The 19,528-nt window shown below is 43.2% G+C and overlaps 1 protein-coding gene across 1 annotated transcript; it reads left to right on the forward strand.

The window, feature by feature from the left end:
• The first annotated feature begins 105 nt into the window (after positions 1-105).
• On the forward strand, positions 106-19,359 carry LOC133953476 (zinc finger protein Xfin-like). The gene is made up of 21 exons (XM_062387399.1): positions 106-399; positions 1,473-1,641; positions 1,755-2,212; positions 3,043-3,217; positions 3,566-3,612; positions 3,944-4,109; positions 4,211-4,291; positions 4,420-4,491; positions 4,576-4,662; positions 4,773-4,835; positions 5,222-5,464; positions 5,950-6,731; positions 9,454-10,066; positions 10,987-11,136; positions 11,223-11,480; positions 11,605-12,222; positions 14,822-14,920; positions 15,128-16,080; positions 16,542-16,752; positions 16,839-17,015; positions 17,793-19,359. The coding sequence occupies exons 1-21, from the start codon at positions 391-393 to the stop codon at positions 18,491-18,493; spliced, it is 6,132 nt and encodes a 2,043-aa protein (XP_062243383.1). The 5' UTR covers positions 106-390; the 3' UTR covers positions 18,494-19,359.
• Positions 19,360-19,528: the final 169 nt, after the last annotated feature.

Consider the following 19,528-nt stretch of genomic DNA (forward strand, 5'->3'; position numbering starts at 1 on the left):
TCTATCTATCTATCTATCTATCCATCTATCTATCTATCTTCCCTGTGCTGTCCAGCAGGGGGCGGTGTGCGCCCTCCAGCCGGTGACCTAAAAAGCGTAAAGAAGGGAAAAAATCAGTTGAAGAAGAAGTGGTGTCGTATCATAGTTTAGCTAATAGAGACAGAGACAGACAGACGGAGAGACAGGCAGAGAGAGAGAGACAGGCAGACAGACAGAGAGACAGACAGGCTGGCAGAGAGACAGACAGAGAGAGAGAGAGAGAGGCAGACAGACAGGAGGTGTAGTCCATGACAGCTGATCCGTCCAACAACACCGCCACAACTCTTCTTCGCTCGCTGTCCGTCCTGCTCTTCTTATGACAGCCATCACACCCGGCGGTCACGTCGCACTATGTTCGAGGTAACGTAGCTGCTGCTCGGGGCGGATCTCAGCTGCTCCTCGTTGGCCCGATTTCTGGATCCTTTTCCCCGCAGAGGGACAGAAGAAGTTAGCCATGTTAGCCGTGGGTCCTCCGGCCTAATAACCGGTCAAATGTCTTCGAAGCCCCGTTAGCTCCTGCGTTTAGCATTATCTCTCACTAGATTGTAGGGAATGGCTTTAATGCTAGCTGGTTAGCTGATGGCGTTTGTTGTAAACTAACTAGCAGTGCATTCTGTAACTCTCCACTTGATTTATCCGCTAAATGTTAAGGTGGTTAAGAACATGTCAAACATAACGTGAGCTCGAGCTGTCGAGGATGATTATAGTAAGTTTATTAAAGGCTCCACTGGCTTGTTATTGCTGCCATGCATTTAAGACAGGAGGCTCCATTAATATTAAGGGTGAACGACTGACTTCTTATAAATTGCAAATCATAACTTTAAGATAGATACAAGTTAGAGTAAATAGTAAATATAAATGCATTGCTGAAGGGGGAGTGTTTCCAGGCCTTTTGTATTGAGGTGCATCAGTTTGACTTTACCCAGTAAACTGCCAGCTGAGTGTATACAAGTCATTCTGCAAAGGTAGTGCCACAGTAATACACTATTTACAAGTACAAGTAGGAGTTTATTACTGGCCAGCAAGGTGCTGCAGTTGCCAAAAGCACCATAAGGATAACTGTATTTTTAAAGATCATGTTATCAGCTGTTATGTTATATGTTGCACGTCTATAAACTGAAAGTGTGTTGACAGAGGATGGTGTGAGAGGAAGAAGCCCTCATCACCATCAGACCTGTGGCTGATTGGCATTAGGAAAACATTGAATCAGACATTTAGTGTGAGACCGCAGGACTTTAAATGTGGGTCACGTTCTTAAAACAATTTATTGAATAAACAGAAGTTGTAAAGATGCAACTTGCCTCGCCCTCTCTGCATTTAAAGAACTGACATGTATGCACCATCAGATGAAACCCACCACCACCATTACCACTGCTCGGTGGTTTGTTAGTGGTTACTGAGTGTGAGCGTCTCTGTCCTAAATGTCTTCATAGGATCCTGAACTCCAAGATCCGTTGAGTCTCGGGGAAAATGATGACGAGCTGAACTTGCCACATCACGATCCCAAAAAAGCACAAGCAAGTCCTGACTATGATTGTGAGACACCGGAGATTCATGTCATCATCAAAGAGGAAGAGGACGGCTGGACTGTGAGTGATAATCGTGAGTGGAAAAACTTCAATATCAGCATCCATCACCTTATTAGACAACACACACACACACACACAGTTACTGGATTTGTCACATTTTGTTTTGCTTTGTTATGTTTGATACAGATGAGAGTTACTGCTCAGGGGGAGAGAAAGAAGAAACTTCATCACAAAGGAAAGACAGCTCCAGTTCAAACGATGAAAAGCGACTTCAGAGAGTTAATCCAGTGGAGAACGGCTCAGAGGAGTCGAGTGGCCCTGCTCTCTACGACCAGAGCTCCTCTGCCAGAGACGGGCGGAAGAGACACATACTCATTGACTCTGATGCCAAACCTGAGCTCTCCTGTGTTTACTGGAAGGTGCCGGAACATGAGACGGTGGATGAGGGCAGTAACACAGGAGAGAAATCTTTTTCCTTCCCTGTCTGTGAGACGGCCCTCAGTCACAACAGGAACATGAGCTCCCGCCAGAGAACACAAGCTGAGGACGGCTGTTGTGTCCTGGACCAAAGCGTACAACAAAGCACATCTTTGCCAACAGAGGCGGAACTACATGAGACCAAAACACCAGCACTTTCCCAAACAGTATGTAGAAATACATTGTTTTTTAACAACATGCACAAATTATTCATAATCTCCTTTCTCTTGTGTGTTGTTACTCATCTTGTAGTTGTGTAGTAGTGTCACCATAAAGGTTCAGTGTGGTTGAGGTCAGGTGACTGAGGAGGATAAGACCGTGAGGCCCAGGACTCATTGATCTACTTTGGTCTTCAAGTAGTTCTCACACTGCTTGGAGGTGTGTGTGGGGTTAATATCCTGCTGATATATGAATCCTTCTCTGCAGAGATGCAAATCAGAGGGTATAGCATGTCTCTGTGGTACTGGGGGGGGGGTCTCAAAGCACCCCGGTCTCTGAATATTCCTGGACACACTAGTTATCTCTCCTGTTTGTCTCCTTACATGAACCCTTCTGTCGCTGCCATGAATCTCAAACCTGGATTAATCATTAAATAGGAAGTTTTCTCAATCATCCACTGTTAAACGTTGGTTTTTATTATCTTCACCTTGTTTCACCTCCTGGGAGGTGTTTTACAACCCGCTACCCATCCTCTCTCCTGACCTCTGCCCTATATCCTTCTTTCTCAGTTTTGTTTTTTTTTGTTGCATATGTCCTCTGGATGCCATCCTTCACTTTGTTTAATTCGATTTAAAATTATTTTATAATCAAACATTACAGCAAAAGTAAGAGAGATTTTGGCCACATGAAAATACACAAGGACCAAGGCTTTTTACCTCTTTGGATCCTAAATAAGATGTCAGGTGTCTCCACTTCCTGTCAGATTGACTTGGTTGAGTGAATACGCCTAAAAGATAATTTAGATTAATTACCATATCTCACTGTGTTCTGTACTTAGGATTCACCTGAACACAAGCCCCTTGCATCACATGGACTCAAAAGGGCATCTGCAAACCTGGAAGGACAAACCCTCCACCTGACTGTTCGTCTGCAGGCCGGGGAGGAGGAGGAGCAAGATGACCAAATCGGAGGTTTAATCAACTCCGATGGAGAAGTGGTCGAATGGGATGCAAGTAAGTTATTCATAACAACATCCTGACTGATAGCACTCACTTCTGCAAATACTACACATTTGTTTACTGAAGGAACTAATTGTGTTTCAGCTTCCCATGGAAGCTTTAAAGATTATTTGTGGAAGATTATTTTAAATAGGAGTTGGAAAAGAGGCATAAACATCCACATACATTTAAATTCTTAAATTCGTGATGACTATGCTGTTCTTTTCTGTCGTCATGTTCACGCTAACTGTTTAATGGTTGGTTGTAACTCACCACATTACCAAAATATGCATTTAGTTCTACATTGACTTTATTCTTCAACCTATCAGGTGTATTTGAGCCTGATCATTTTGGTTTGTGCAGGTCCTGACCGACGCTCTGATTGCACAGAAGCTCCTCAGCAGAGCAAGGTAATCTATATAAAGATCATTTATTAGTTCCACAATGCAAATGGCTGAATGAATTTAGCTCTGGAGCTTCCATAGTTTGTCAATGGGGACGTCTAGACATGACTAGATGATAAAGTACTTTGTAAAAAACTTAGTAAACAGAGGAGCCAATCTTCAGGTTCACTGCTGGTTAGATAAAGTAAACAGATAGATAATTATCCTTTGCCAGTTTCATTTGCAGTAGATTTAACTGTAATAATACTGTAACTATCTCTGCTGTGTTTTCAGTGTAAAAGTGCTGTTTACACAGGGAGGGTATAATTCTGATGGTTTTTAATGATTATGATCACAGGGTGACAGCTTGTCCGAGTCTCAGCTGCAAAGCCAAAGCCAGAGAGACAACAGTAGTCCAACGCTCATCATGGAAGTTGTGTCTGTGGGAGACGATGAAGAAAGGGAAGAAGGGGAGGAGAAAGAGAGAGTAGTAAAGATGGCAACCGTTTCCCCTTTTTACCGTGGTAAACTTAAATCCTGAAGGAATAATAAAAACTGTTCAGGTTGTGTGTATGATAGTTGTCTCGGTTCTGATGTGATATTTTCCTTCTCGTGACGTTTGCAGGAAAGAGACACAGAAGAAAGAAAAAGGTTTCAGAAATAAAATCCCGGAGCGTCTCTGATAAACAGGTTCCTGCAAATCCTGGTGAGTCGACATGATGAGGATTCAAGAGGAGACGCAATAAGATTCATTTTATAACACTCTCTTACTCAGAAGTTATTCATTACCATAAACTGTGTTGCTTTCCATACCGTTCTTTTTATATCACCAAGCAAAGAGAAGAGGCAGAAGAAAGATTTCAGAAACACCAGCGTTGTCTGAAGATTTGGAGGCAGAGCCTGGAAGTGAGTGTTCCTCTGCACTTTTATGGAGATTGTGTTTATTGATCTGACAGTGTTGGTTATAATATCTTTTGTTTTCAATTTTAGTATCAAGGCGCACCCGAAGAAAGATCAATTTCCCCACCGTAGTGGAATCAGAAACTCCAAACCCCAAAACTGTCCCTCGTGCCACAGGTAGGACCAAAAAAAATTTGGTTCACTAGTACGGTTGGGTTTTTGTTTTTGTTTTTGTTTTTGAGTTGACACTTCTTTTACACATTCCAAAATATTTTTCTGTCTGACAGCAAAGCGACCTTACAAAAGACGGAAAGAATCCAAACAATCTGCTGAAGGAGGTGGAAAAACTGGTAAGAGCAAGTGAAACGTCAACACAGGAAGTAACACTCACTGCCTGCAGGTGGCGCACTATTACATTACAGCAGTTATAACTTTGGTTGCCTGCAGTTGGCGGCTAACCCTAATATCTTGATCGCACCCTAGTGGGTGGCTGAAGAATAGGCACTGCCTCCTCCGTGTTAGCAGCTGGGACATGGATTGAGCTAAAAAGTCAATGTTAAATAACTTTTCCCCAAACATGGTTTCTGTTGTTTAAGGTGGTTTTTATGCATGTAAATTGTTCAGGGTTCCAGTAAGTCTGGTTTGAATTCATTATTAAAAGTTTGATAGGTAATTTTGTAATCTCTGCACTAGCAGCCTTACGTTGTGATTTCACAAAAGTTTTTCGCCCACTCAGGGAAGAAGAACCGCGGCAGGAAGATGGTTTGTGTGCCAGTGGAAATACCTCCTGAGCTGCTGAAGACGCCCAAAGAAAAGATCGAGTACCACTGCTCCGTGTGTGGCAAGGAATTTCCTCATGCCTACAAACTGGAGAGACACGAGCTGGTCCACACCGGAGAGAAACCGTACAACTGCTCCATCTGTGGCCGGGGCTTCAACCAGAAGGGAAACCTCAAAACGCACTACAAAGTCCACTTAGGTGAGATCTTTAAACCATTTGACCAGAAGTCTAACGTACGGGTGCAATCAAACCTTTGTAGGAATTTAGAGATATTGTACAAATTATATCACATATATTTTATTAGTTAAAAGTAAATAACTTAACATTTCTTGGAAACTACATGGAAAAATAGGACTATCAAGATCTAACACACATGTGTTTATGAATGGTAAATGGATGAATTGGTGCTTTTCCAGTCTTATGGACCACTCTGTTTTCAAGATGATTACAGACCATTCATTCACTGTCTGCAAACCCACTGGACGTTCAGTCTCTTACTCAAAGACACGTTGGAACACCGACTTTTCGTTATTCTGCTCAAAATCAGTCGAAGAACTTTGAAATTCATGGGTATAAACCAAATATAAGTTAATGTCAAACTTTTTAAGCTAAATCCTAATTATTGCAAATGTTATTTCTGGATAAATGAAAACCTACTTTGTCTCGTCCTCGTCTCTCTGAAGGTAGTAAAGGCGTCGTGGACTTTGACGATGAGGTGAATCCCATCGCGTCTGAACTCTCTGAATACTTAAAGTCTCTGCCGGGGGAGTCCAGGATCAGATCGTCCCTCCATTGCCTGGACTGTGGAAAAGACTTCGAGAGTCAGTCTGCTTTACAAGCTCACCACATTACCGCACACACACCGACAGCTGCTGAACCGGACGCCGTCGAGCACAGCACATCGCAGCTTCTCTTCTGCCGCCGCTGTGGTGTTCAGTTCGACGAAAAAGAAAAGCTGGAAGAACACATGAAATCGCACGTGAAGGAGAAGCCCTACCCGTGTCCTGACTGTGGCAAGAGGTTCATCAATGAGAGCTACATCCAAATCCACCAGCGCATCCACACCGGGGAGAGGCCGTTCCTCTGCTCGCAGTGCGGCAGAGGCTTCCACACGGCTTCCTCTCTCAAGCTGCATGAGATGCAGCACTCCGAGGAACGGCCGTTCGCGTGTTCCATTTGCGGGAAGACGTTCCGGATAAACTCTTACCTGACAGCACACTACCAGACCCACATTAAAGACAGGCCCTTCATCTGTAGTGTGTGTGGGAAAGGCTACTCTCGAGCCGAGGAGCTGAAGGTGCACCACAGGCTTCACACCGGAGAGAGACCCTACGAGTGCGGAGAATGTGGGAAGAGCTTCATTTACCGCCAGGGTCTGCGGCAGCACCAGCGCACACATGCTGGAAGACGCATCGGACCGACCAGACAGCTTGGCAGACCGAAGCAGCCGGCCCAACTGGACGAATAACGGTTCCTCTATTCGAGTATATTTTTATGTTGTGAACTGTGCTTAAAGATATTGCAGTAAAATTGCAGTAAACGTTCCTTCCATTCCTGCGACCTACAGTGTAGTAGATTACTGCTTCTAGCCAGAGTCTGTGTGAAGATTAATTTGGAAGCTTTCTGTGTTGTCTTTCCATTATTTTCATGTTTTTATGCATAACTCTAGTAGCCCATCTGTACAATTCCAGTGCCTTTGTATCCTGCATGCCAAATATCAATATTTGATGTTATGCACAATATCCATTATTTAAAAATCCATGTTTTCAGAAATGCATCAGTTACTTTTTGCTGCATTTGAATAATTGTTTCCTTTCATCTTGAAATATGAGGATTATCTTCTACAATCAACTTGTAGATCGTCCTTTGAGAGTTGATATTAAAAAGCACAACATGACACACTGAACTAAAACATCAGCAAGCACTCACTGCCTATGACTTGTTAATGATGTCTTTGTCTTGTATCATAATTAGGAGCCACACGTCTAGTGATTTTTGACACTGATCAACCAACAGTCAAAGGGATCTTTAATATCTTCAGCAGATTTCATTTGAGGGAAAACCACCCAACAATCTTGTGTATTTTACTGTGAAGCACAAATGTTAACGTCACTTTGGCTCCAGAGAGAAAGTCAGAAGATGTTCACAGTCGTCAGGACAATGTGCCTCTGAAATTAAAAGATTAATCCATTTTATAGTTATTAATGTATTTCAGTTTGGATTGACAGGGTGACGTTTCTTTCAGTAGAGACACATTACAAGACCACAATTTTAAAGTGAAAACTTATCTCTTCAAATAATATAACGCAGAAGGATTCATCCCCATCACCTCTGTGATTTTAACCCATTATCCTACTGTTTGACCCATGATAGTCATGTTAACCTTTGTCTACACCATTAATACAGATAATGTCCATTCAGCTCATAATATGACGTCTGTGACTGTTACACTGATCGTTTAGTTTGGTCGTAACTTTTCAGTTTGCCAGTCGGTTATTTTATTCTACACTTTGTTCAATTTAATATTTAAAATGGTCAAATTTAGTCTGTTCCCATGTCAGAATTTCCTTATTTCTGAATTGCTGGGTGGTCATAAGCTTTGTTTTATTTGTTATTCCTCAATATCGAGGACCAGGAGGAAGACATTTTTTTGGGGGGGTGGACAAAGCCTTCATAACAAGGATCTACCAGTGCAACACCCGTTTATGATAAGTGAGATCAATTTGAACGAGGTCACTAGATCATTAGAAGTATCACAGCAGTCAGTGAAGAGATTATGTTTGCATCAGTTTTGAAGGATGAAAGGAAAAAACTCAGGTCACACATATAAAACCACATGGTTGCTATATGGTCCCAGAGGATTTGATATTAACTGGTCATTCGCCAATGTGATCACACTTTTAATCTTATTTTGCAATCATAATAATCACAACATACAGGAACAGCGGTATTCCTAGAGGATAAGACATAGAAATAAGGCTCCTTAACAGTGATTATACATTTATACGAATATTCTTTTGAAATATTAGTTTTTACATCTATTTACATTGAAGCTATAATTATAATATGATTATTCCCTTTAAAAAATTGATGTGGACAAGGGGATTTCATGGTAATGTGTGTTTTTAAGGTTAAAACGACAGATCCACGTGTAATTCTATAAAAACAATATTAAAATTTTCTTCCAGATGTAATTTTTTTTCAAACTTTATAAAAAAAAGAGGAATATTCACATGTCTCAGCAGGTGTCAGCTTGGTTTTCCTTATTTTCCTCTGACCAACCTGGCAACCCTGCCCGTCGCCTCCTCACACATACACAACCCTCTACACACTGTGTGTTCTTCACCCACTCCCACTGTGGAGATGCAGGGACTCGTGGAAGTGAGTTCAAGTGAACGTCCTGGTTTTTAATCCGCCATGAATCCGGTGAGCTGAATGTATTTACCCCTCCATATAGCATGCTAGCTAGCCCTCAGCTAACAGACCCTTTAGCTAACACACCAGTGGACTGTGTTGTGCTAACTTCTCTGTTTTGCTAACTCGAGAGAAACGTGTCCTGTGAAGAGAAGAGGCTTTAAGACACGTGACACATGTTGTCACGTGTGTAAACATGACCACAGGCATGTTATTGAAGTACAGCCATTGACAGTTTTTATTTAAAAGAAGTAAACATGATGTGATGCAGCACTAAAACACATATCTCCATCACTAAGTACTACTCACTGAGAACTATAAAATACCTTGGTGCAAAATGATGAGTGGGAACATTTTACTTCAAACACACACCTGAGTTTGTTTCTGGTCTATAACTATTAATAGATTAATAACTACTATTAATTACACTTTTATTTGTTTTCAACTAAAGCCCATTGAGATTTAAGTCATGTTTATTTATGCAGCCCATTTCATACAAGTGTAAACTCAATGTTACGGTGGCTGAGAGAGCTCAATGTACTGCAAATTAAGAAACACATAAATAGAAAACAAAACTGTGCAAATTGAAAAAAACAACAAAGTAAATGTTTCCAGGGGACCGGAAAAAGTGACGGACCACTGACGAGCAGCAGACTCCAATAACTTCACATCTGCAATTTTCTGTATATGTCGTGAACATACAAAGAACATACTTGTCTTTTTTTTTACATGGGCCTACTTAGTTTATATAAACTTTATTTTACTCTGTTTAGGAATCATCTGCATCTGTCCTCTGCCGATGTGGAACCACGTCTAATCATGTACCCGAGTGCAACACAAGTGCCAGTGATGTCTCTAGAAACCGACCCGGACGTGCCGACAGAAGGGACTGTGCTCGAGATCAGAGCATATCTGAGACTGAATGGGAAATAGTTTCAGTACAGACTCAAACTGGGGAGGAAGAGAGTCAAGAAGCTTCTGAGGTCACAGTTCAGACGAGAGAAGGATTCACACTTTGTCCTGGTGACAAGGACGATCCCCCGGCAGCAGAAAAACCTGGAACACAACACACGATTTGGAGGAAACAGCTCAGAACTCAAAGTCATCTATGCCAAAAGGCCAAGAAACACAGAGGTGGTGTTAAACCGTACAAATGTGTCCACTGTCGGAAGCGGTTCACATCTCAAAACCCTCTAATCCTGCACCTACGAAGTCACTCGGTGAGGAAGCCGTTTGTCTGCCCGGTCTGTGGGATGAACTTTTATCTGATAAGACACGTCAAGTCTCATTTGAGCACACACACTACAAAGACCAGCGTCATGTCGAAGGTGCAAGAGGAAGCAGAGACAGAAAACTCAGGAGGAGAATGGAATCCGACCAACTCTGGTAAGAATATTTTATTTGTTATATTAGGTTGGTCCATGTCCCATACAATAACATGGAGAGGTTCCTTCTCCCAAGAAGGAGGCTAACGGCTACATGATGAGACCATGACCCTCTGGAAACCGAGCGAACTTGAAAAGACAGCTGAGGATGAAACAAAGCAGCGAAGTTACAGAGGAATTTACCAACACATCAGACTCAGAGAAACCTTCCCCTTCCCCTGAAGAGGCAGAACTATTAGAGGAGCACGTGTAACAAGTCCACAAATCAAAGAAACCAGTGCGGCAAGAGATTTAAGTATCTCCAGAAATTAAAAAAGACCATGAATCTGTGCACAAAGCTCTAAAGCTGTACTGGTGTTCCCAGTCCGATAAAGGTTTCCGGACTTCAAAGGAACTGGATAACCATGTGCGAGATCACACAGGAGAGAAACCGTTACCATGTATTGTATGTGGAAAAAGGTTCAAGCAGGAATCTAAGCTGAGAGCTCCCTCTCTTGGGTGTGTGGAGTAACTGACTAAACATTGTAAATCAAGTCGTCTAGGAACACTTACACACAGAGAGTTCTTCTAATCAAATAAAGATCAACATGTGTTTACACAACTTAACACACCTCTACAGAGAGTAAATAGTCCAGATTTGCATTGTCTCTTGCAAACAATTCATTGGGCTTTGATTTATCAGTTGGCTGATAAAAATCGAGTAGATGAGCCTTTTACACTTTTACACACACGGCATCTTCAGGTGAGGACAGTGGGCTCGCTGAGTATTGAACTCTATAACAATCTTCTTTTTTTACATCTTTCCTTTAATCAAAAGTTGTATGAAGTTGTAATAATATCAACTAACAAACAATCACTTTTGTTTGGGAACATTAAATGATCTCCAGCATAATACTGTAATTACTGTGACTTCTTCTGTAGCGCCGCCCTCAGAGCTGGATCTCAGTTCACATCAGCCACAGGACGCCACATCAGAGAAAACGCTCCTGAGCGAGAGAGCTGCAGAGATTATTTACCACGTTGAGCCGACTCCTACAAAACCGGCCCGGGATCACAGCTCAGCACCTGAAGGTGAGTCAGATCGAGGTATTAATAGAATATCACCTCAGAATCATTGCTTTGTCATATTTTCACTTGCTTGTGTTTTTCTTCCTAAGGACAAACTCCAGAACGGCTGGAATCTGAGGATGAACAGCCTCTGGAAAATCCTTCAGTGGAGCCGAGACAATACCAGGGGCCGCACAGACCCAAGGAGAAGGCCAACTGTCCCACCTGTGGAAAAGTCTTCCCTCACAACTCGGGTCTGAGGCGACACCTTGTGATTCACTCGGGCAAAAAACCATACAAGTGCTTCATATGTGGAAGAGGATTCACCCAGAGCGGAAACCTCAAGACTCACATGAAGGTCCACAAAGGTCAGAGTTCACGAGAAGTCTAACTCTTTCTTTTCAATACACATGTGTTTTATCATTTGTTTTTCAAGTCAGAAAGTGGCAAAACAATGATGTTAGAGGAATAACTGTTTGTTTTTTCTCACAGGAGAGGTAAAGATTTGGTCATTAGTTCGAGAGACTCCCCCGAAAGCCGCTCCTGTGACAGTTCATGTGTGTGGAGAGTGTGGGATGGAGTTCCCTCAGAAACAACAGCTGGAAGAACACAGAGACACTCACAAAAAGCCTTACGCGTGTCCTGACTGCACAAAGACATTCAAAGACAAATATTATTTAAAACAGCACATGCGCACTCACGCCGTAGAGCCAACTTTTCTCTGTCCAGAATGCGGAAAGAGCTGCATCTCTGCAGGATCTCTCCGAAAACACGAGTTGACGCACACTGGAGAGAAGAATTTCCAGTGTGTCCAGTGTGGGAGGACATTTGCACAATCCTCCCACCTCAACGTGCACCTGAAAACTCACACCGGCGAGCGACCTCATCTCTGCTCAATCTGCGGCAAAAGCTACGCCAGAGCATCGGCTCTGAAAGTTCACCTACGAGTTCACACCGGAGAGAAACCCTACACGTGTGATAAGTGTGGCAAGTGCTTCCATTACGATCAAGGTTATCGAAAGCATCTGAAGAATCACAACAAGAAGCCAAAGCCCCAGACAAAACCTCTGGGGAGACCGAAACAGCAACCGTTAGTGGTAAATAATCAATGATGTCACCTGGGAAGTTTACAGTAATCTGACAGACAAGAAAGTAGTCAATATAATACACTTTACACTTTATTACTCTGTGCACATACATGTCTTTCACATATTAGGCAATATGGTAGTAATATAGTAACGGTATGTCTAGTGTACGGTTAGCGCCATTGTTTCTTGTTCGAACTATAGTGATAAAGAAAGTAAATCATGTTATCGTGAATCATTTGTTTCTGTGTTTTTCTATTTGTGATTCGAACTCAACTTAAAATCTATTGTATCTCACAATTTGACTCCACAGATCACAGAATATTTGAACTTATGAAATAATTTAATTCAAGCTCCTAATTAATCAAAATAGACTTGATATATATATATATAAACCATAAACACATATTTACTATCATGACTCTACCTGCTTCTAGGTCTCATTAACCCAGATCCTTTTTGTTCCTCGGCCACGTCTTCGAATATAAAAAGTTCCCTGACTCGTTCACGGTGTTATATTCCACCACAGTCCTTTGGCCCAACGTTTGACCAAGGACTAAAATTCTGAGGGACCTTTAGGCTTTTACACTTTTCTTGAGAATTTTTATTTTAGGTTTATTTTCTATTACTGCACTTCATCTATTTGATTAGTCAATATTTACTCAACAGACTCAGATTAGTAATAAAATCATTTGAATTAATAAAGAAGATGTGATTCATTCATTCTGTTTATTTTGGTCCACGAATTCAATTCAAATTTGGCACAAAGCCAAGCTACAAAAACGAAGTAGAGCAAAACAAATATATAGAGCGATAAGAAAGGTGTAGGCTGAAGCAATTGGTCGATATGTATTATTATAGATTATATATACATAGATTAAAGATTGAGCTCCCCAGCAGGACATAGAGTAGTTAGAAATCAGAACGTGTAGCAGATGTTTTATTATTGGGGCTTTTATTGTGATTGAAAAGCCAACCGGAAGTGCCGGTGTCACTGTGAGTAGCTAGCGGCTACAGCTACAGAGGTTATCATCACATCCTCGCGCAGATCGTAACTCCAGCCACAAGTTGCCGGACACTATCCGGACGAGCCGCTCGAGCCCGCCGCTCGCGAACATGATCCCGAAGTAGAGACATGAGCGAGTCGTTTGTAGAAACTTCTGCGGAGCGACCACTTCGTACCTGCGGGGGAGAATCGGATGCCGAGGTGGGTCCAAGTCTCTATTGTCTGTCGGTAGCTAGCTGGGGTAGCGACCGAGCGGTGGTTCCCAGTAGATCTGTCATTTCCACGCCGGACTCTGGTGGACTTCTGCTGGGTGTTGCTGGAGCTCGGTGTGGCTGCTGGTGCTGCTGGTTGTGGTTGGTGGTGGAGGAGGAGGAGGTGGGGGCGGCTAATCGTTAGCTAATTGCTAAAGAGCTAGTGGACGCCATGTCTGTGGCTAGCGGGCTCCGGAGCAGCTCTCTGACCGGAGGGCTGGTCACATCCCAGCGGAGGCTCCTCCAGAGGTCAAACCCCGGAGCCCGCTGCAGGCTGCGGCCGCTGCTCGGGGGTTTAACAGCTCATCGAGGCGCGTTAGAAAACAACAGGTTCGTCCGATCGGTCGCTGGGGAAAAGTTAAAATCACAAATAATGAGACTTAAAAATAAGCATGAACCCCCCCAAACCGTAGCCCCCTGTGGAAGCTAATGCTACTGAGCTAGCTGGGCTGCTCAGTGCACAGATGTCTGCCTTCACATCCGAACCATTATTCTGACAGCGTGCACACTGCAAGAGTAACATCGTTATCAACCCTGTTGCCCCAGATTGTAAACATGACCGAGGTGGACGGTCCCTCGGGTTTTAAAGGCCCTGGCAGGTTCACTGTCCCCTGTCACAGCAAAGCATCCGCCCTGCTGAAGTGTCCTTGAGCAGGACGAAGGATGTCTTCCAGGGGTGGAGGCAGTGGTGCGGAGCTGATAGCCCCACTAGCACAGCTGGTAGGAGGGTACACAGTGACACAGATACCCCTCCTCACCAGCATCATGGACGTCCACTGCTGGATGCTAGAGCTGAACAACAACAACCACAACAACAACAACAAATAAAAGGACAAGCACATGAATCTTTTAGAGGATTATCTTCACAACTGATCACATCAACGTAAATAACAACTCACATTATCACTTAATCCAACATTTATTTTATCAACTGATAGTGATGCTATTTCTATTATTCATAATAAAGTCCAAAGTGATTGATTTAATTTTCCTTAATTGCCAACGTTTGAAAGTTTTGCTTGAAAATACAATTGACGACATAATTAATGTTCTATTGATTTTCTTATTGATAAATCGAGAAATCTGATATATTACTTAATATCACCAGTTTGTGAGAAGTTTTAAATCAACGCTCTTAAGCTTCTTATCCTTTTTAAAAAAATCTATAAAACTGAAGTGAGCTTAAATATTGTGATCGATTGATTTCATGAAACTCTGTGTCGATGTGCTTGTGTGTTTTTGAGACTAAAATCTAAGTATCATATTTATAGAATTGACATATCCTACTTATTGAATACCTGTTTACTGACTCAGATCGTTCACCTCTTTAAGGTTGTACATCTGAGAGATGGGCTCTGAAAACCCAGACGACTTTGGACCAGCTGTGATCCTCGCGGAGGAAGATCACCAAGAAATAGGAGGTCTGATCAACTCCGACGGGGAGGAAGTCGATTACTCAGATCTCGGTGAGTGAACTGTACAAATGACAAATGATAAATAACTGGATAAATTGAAGATATTGGCTAATGTAATTTCTCAGGGTGTCAGTGCTCTTTCTATTATTTTCAATTTCAAATCTTTAAAGCTCTCATTGATCTGTTTTATCTGTAAGAGACTCGAATGTATTATTCCAGAAAATTATTCGTTCTCCTTTTTGTGTACGTCTCATACAGGAGAGAGTGCCGTCCCCGGTATCGAACTTGCGGAGTCTCCCTCAAAGACATTCGATCTCACAGAGAATGAAAAACCAGCCTCTCTTCACAGCTGCTCAGTGTGCGGCAAAGACTTTCCCTACGCCTCCAAGCTTCAACGCCACCTACGCACTCACTCCGGAGAGAGGCCCTTCCCCTGCTCCATGTGCGAGAAGAGATTTCCAGAGAAGGGGCTGCTCATGATCCACGAAAGGGTCCACACGGGGGAGAAGCCGTTCCCATGCACTTTCTGCGAGAAGCGGTTTGCGAGTCAGGGGGAGCTCCGGCTCCACCGGCGGACGCACACCGGCGAGAGGCCGTATCACTGCTCCATCTGCCTGAAGAGCTTCTCTCGTCACTGGCACCTGAAAACACACTTAGAGGCGATGCACTCAGAGGTCGTCGCCGGCTTCACCAGGAAGAAGTTTCCGTGTTCGGACTGCGATAAGAGCTGCAACTCAGCGGCCGAGCTGAGGGATCATCAGAGGACTCACACTGGAGAGAGGCCCTACCAGTGCTCTTTCTGCGACAAACGTTTTGCCTTGTCCGGTACTCTGGTGAGACATGAGCGTCTCCACACCGGCATTACACCGTACCACTGCTCTGACTGTGGGAAGACATTCGCGCAGCAGTGGACGCTGACAACACACATGCGGACGCACACAGGAGAGAAACCCTACAGCTGCAAACAGTGCGACAAGTCTTTTGTAGCTCCCGGGGAGCTGCGGAGACACACCAGGATTCACACCGGGGAGAAGCCGTACACCTGCAGCGACTGCGGCAGGCACTTCTCTCTGGCAGGAACTCTCAGAAACCACAAGCGCTCATGTACACAGAACAAAAGTGAATCCGATACGGGCGTCATCTCAGACCGGGGTCAAGCTCCAGTTGGTGAATCGTCCCAGGAAGACCTGACCGACAACATCAGTGCTGAGGTAGTGACAATTTACAGCACTGTCCAAGTGAATCCAGGGTTCTAGATCCAGATATAGATTTTGTCGGACCGATGCTAAAATTTGAATTAGTAATGATTCCTAAGGTGTAGGCATCAAACACTTATGACAAAGATGTGTAACTGAGGCCTGATATTTCACGATTTAACCATAAACTTCATTATAATTTACTATAATTAAAAAGAAAACACAAATACAACCAAATGTACAGAACTTGAATTATATCTGTACCGATTTGTCTGTAAAAGGCTCATCACTTCAACCAAGTTCATCAACCGACTGATATATCAATATTTTCTCAATATTTTCCGGTTCCAATGAATGTTAACACCATTAACACAAGCCTGCATTTTAAAATGTCCAAATGAGTAAATGTGAATCTGGTTTGACTGAACCTATCTCGTCTGTTTGCCTTCATTTGTCCTTTGAACCTTTTTTTTAAGATGTCAGACACACAGAGTTCACCCAGTTCAGCGGAGCCCTGTCCTCTGGAGAGTCTCAACCGTGACAAAGCAGCTCAGTGTGAAAATACCCAGAGGGAACCAGAGGAGCAGCAGGGGGAGGAGCAGCAGGAGGCGCAGCAGGAGGTGGCAGCGTCCAGTCCACAAATGAATGTAATCGTGAAGGAGGAGGAAGAAGAGGAACCTTTGTGTGGTATAAATTCCTTCAGTCAAAGTCAATTAAAAGAAATACAAATACATTTAATGATGATTTTAACTGCAACACGTTGTTTCCCTCAGGAGAAGAAGCTCCTGAGCAGATGTCTGGGAGTGAAGATTGTACCATGACAGAGGAAACCGAGGAGGAGGAGGACGAGGAGGAGGAGGAGAGGCAGCAGGAGCAGGAGGAGGAGAAGGAGGAGGAGAGCAGCACAGATATCAGGATTAAAGTGAAAGAAGAAGAGGAACCTGATAACAGTGAGAACATTACTTAACTGGATTGAAAATGTTACTCAGCCACTTTTAGTGTCGGCACTACAGTAATGAACTGAGACCTGGTTCCATCGAATTCCATTCTCACTGATTTCTCTCTTTCTTTAAACACACACACACACACACACACACACACACACACACTTTATTGGTCCCACACACATGCACACATGCACACACACACGACATGCAAGGGGGGAAATTTGTTTTCTGCAATGACCCATCTGTTTTACACAGGAGGGCACACAGAGCAGTTGGCAGCCATGCATGGCGCCCCGGGGAGCAGGTGTTAGGGGAGTAAGGTGCCTTGCTCAGTGGCACTTAGACAGTGGGGTGGGGTAGGCACTTTGACAGTGTGGAACAGATCCAGGTGTTGTCCGTCCAGGTATGTTGTTCTTGTTGGTGGTCTCGAACCAGAGACCACTGTCGGATAGTCGCACCTTCTGCCACTAGTCCACGTCTCCCCCTCTTTATACTGTATACTATGTGAAACTACTCTAGTTCTAATTTTAAAAGGAGAACCCTGCACCTTTGGTTAGTGGAGAATTAATAAAATATTATATATATACAAAAGAGGTTGCCCAATGTCTTAAAGTTATGCCAAAAAAGTTATGCAGACTGTGACTTCTCATTATCTGCAGGATATAAATCTTGCACCTTGTTGAATTCCACAGAAACCAGTGCTTTAACTTTTTACTTGTTATGTAGTTGATTCAGTGTTTCTCATTAGCCTGTTTCAAGTCTCTCCGTTTGTGTTTCCAGTGTCTGAAGAGGATCCCGATTGTGTTGCTAGCAGTGAAAAAGACAGTCCTCCATCATCACCAGTGCAGGATCCTTTGACAAACAATCAGACAAAGAGCTCCTACTGCTGTGGGCTCTGTGGAAGAGACTGTCACAAGATGTCCGCGCTGCAGATCCACATGAGAATCCACTCGGGAGAGAAACCTTTTCAGTGCTCCCTGTGTGGGAAGCAGTTCACCCAGAAAGGTCAACTCAAAGGTCACCAGAAAGTCCACACGGGGGAGAAACCTTTCTCCTGCCCGGACTGCGGGAAGAGCTTCGCCCATTCGGGGGCCATGAACAGACACCGACTCACGCACACGGGGGAGAGGCCTTACCAGTGCTCCGTGTGCGACAGGAGCTTCAACCAGTCCGGCCGCTTGAGGGAGCACGAGAAAATCCACTTCGGGGAGAAGTTCGACTGCCCCGAGTGCGAAAAGAGTTTCACGCGAGCGTCGAGCCTCAAGAACCATTTCAGGCTCCACACGGGGGAGAGGCCGTACGGCTGCGACATCTGTGGGAGAGGATTCAGCCGCTCACAGAGCCTGAGGCTGCACAAACGTAAACATGAGCTGATACAGACTGAGGAGGAGTCTGCGTCCAGTGTGAAGAACGATGACTTCTCCCAGAGCGACGATGACTCTCCTATCAATATGTGTATAACGGACAAAAACGACTTGTAATGTATTTATGTAAACCATACAGGTACGTGCCAGTAGTACTATGAAAGTACAGGAGTTCAGGCAGTTGAACAGGAACTGAGCGAGAAGTAACTACCTCTGTGTATAGACAGTTATTAAACCTATATGTGGTGATTTCACCCAAAAAGTATTTAAGCTAAAACATATTTAACTCCCAGAAAATACAAATGAAGAAACGGACACAAAACATGTTGATGGTCAGCAGCAGGCGACACTGATACAATGATGATGGACCACAAATACAACTCCATAAAAAATCTCGGGAACTGTTTAGACGATAAATTGTAGACGTCATACTTGCTCTTGTTTATCACTCTTACCTATATTAGTTGCATTTGAACATCATAGTATTTATGGTAGTACAAATGTGTCATTTAAGGTTTGTGATTTCACTTTGTCCATGCAGTATTCTTATTGAAATTAATAGTGTATGTGGAAATTGGACTGAAGAATAGTTGATGTTTTTGTACCTGATGTTGCTGTGGCCAATGAGATGTGAAGGAATCAGGTGAAACTCGATTTCATTCTTTGGTTAAGGTGCCCGATGAAATGTAACATAACAGTGGGATCCTTAATATTCATCCGGTGCTTGCCAAAAACCGTTTTGCCTTAGTTGTGATGAACTCTTATCTCTGTTTTGATTTGCAGTCATTCAAGATCCAAATTGTGAATCAGGTTCACCTGGTTTAAAATGTTCTTAAAGGCCAAGTCACTGTTGTGAATAGAGGAATTCATTGTGATGCAAAAGCCGATAATTTGAAGCCATGTAGATGCTTCAGTTTGCCCCGTGCTGCATCTGTCTAATTGTATGGAACATGTTATTCTGAACAATAAAAGTATAAATACCAGTGTTTGTTGGGATTTCGGTCTCTACAAGAGGTACAAATATATATATACACAAAAGAAAAACACGGATCGTATCTAAATTAATATAATCTTTATTGAGTATAACGTCGTTGACATTCATGTCATCTTGGTGGATTCCGGATCGAGAATGCACCACGCATCCCTCAAACG

Source organism: Platichthys flesus, chromosome 5 (assembly GCF_949316205.1).
Source record: "Platichthys flesus chromosome 5, fPlaFle2.1, whole genome shotgun sequence".
NCBI classification, from domain to species: Eukaryota; Metazoa; Chordata; class Actinopteri; order Pleuronectiformes; family Pleuronectidae; genus Platichthys; species Platichthys flesus.

What these genes read in the sequence shown, in the direction of transcription:
- LOC133953476 (XM_062387399.1), top strand. An exon ending in CGTTTCCCCTTTTTACCGTG is followed by an intron (nt 4,110 to 4,210) that starts GTAAACTTAAAT and finishes TGACGTTTGCAG; the next exon opens with GAAAGAGACACAGAAGAAAG. An exon ending in AGAAGAGGAACCTGATAACA is followed by an intron (nt 17,016 to 17,792) that starts GTGAGAACATTA and finishes TTGTGTTTCCAG; the next exon opens with TGTCTGAAGAGGATCCCGAT.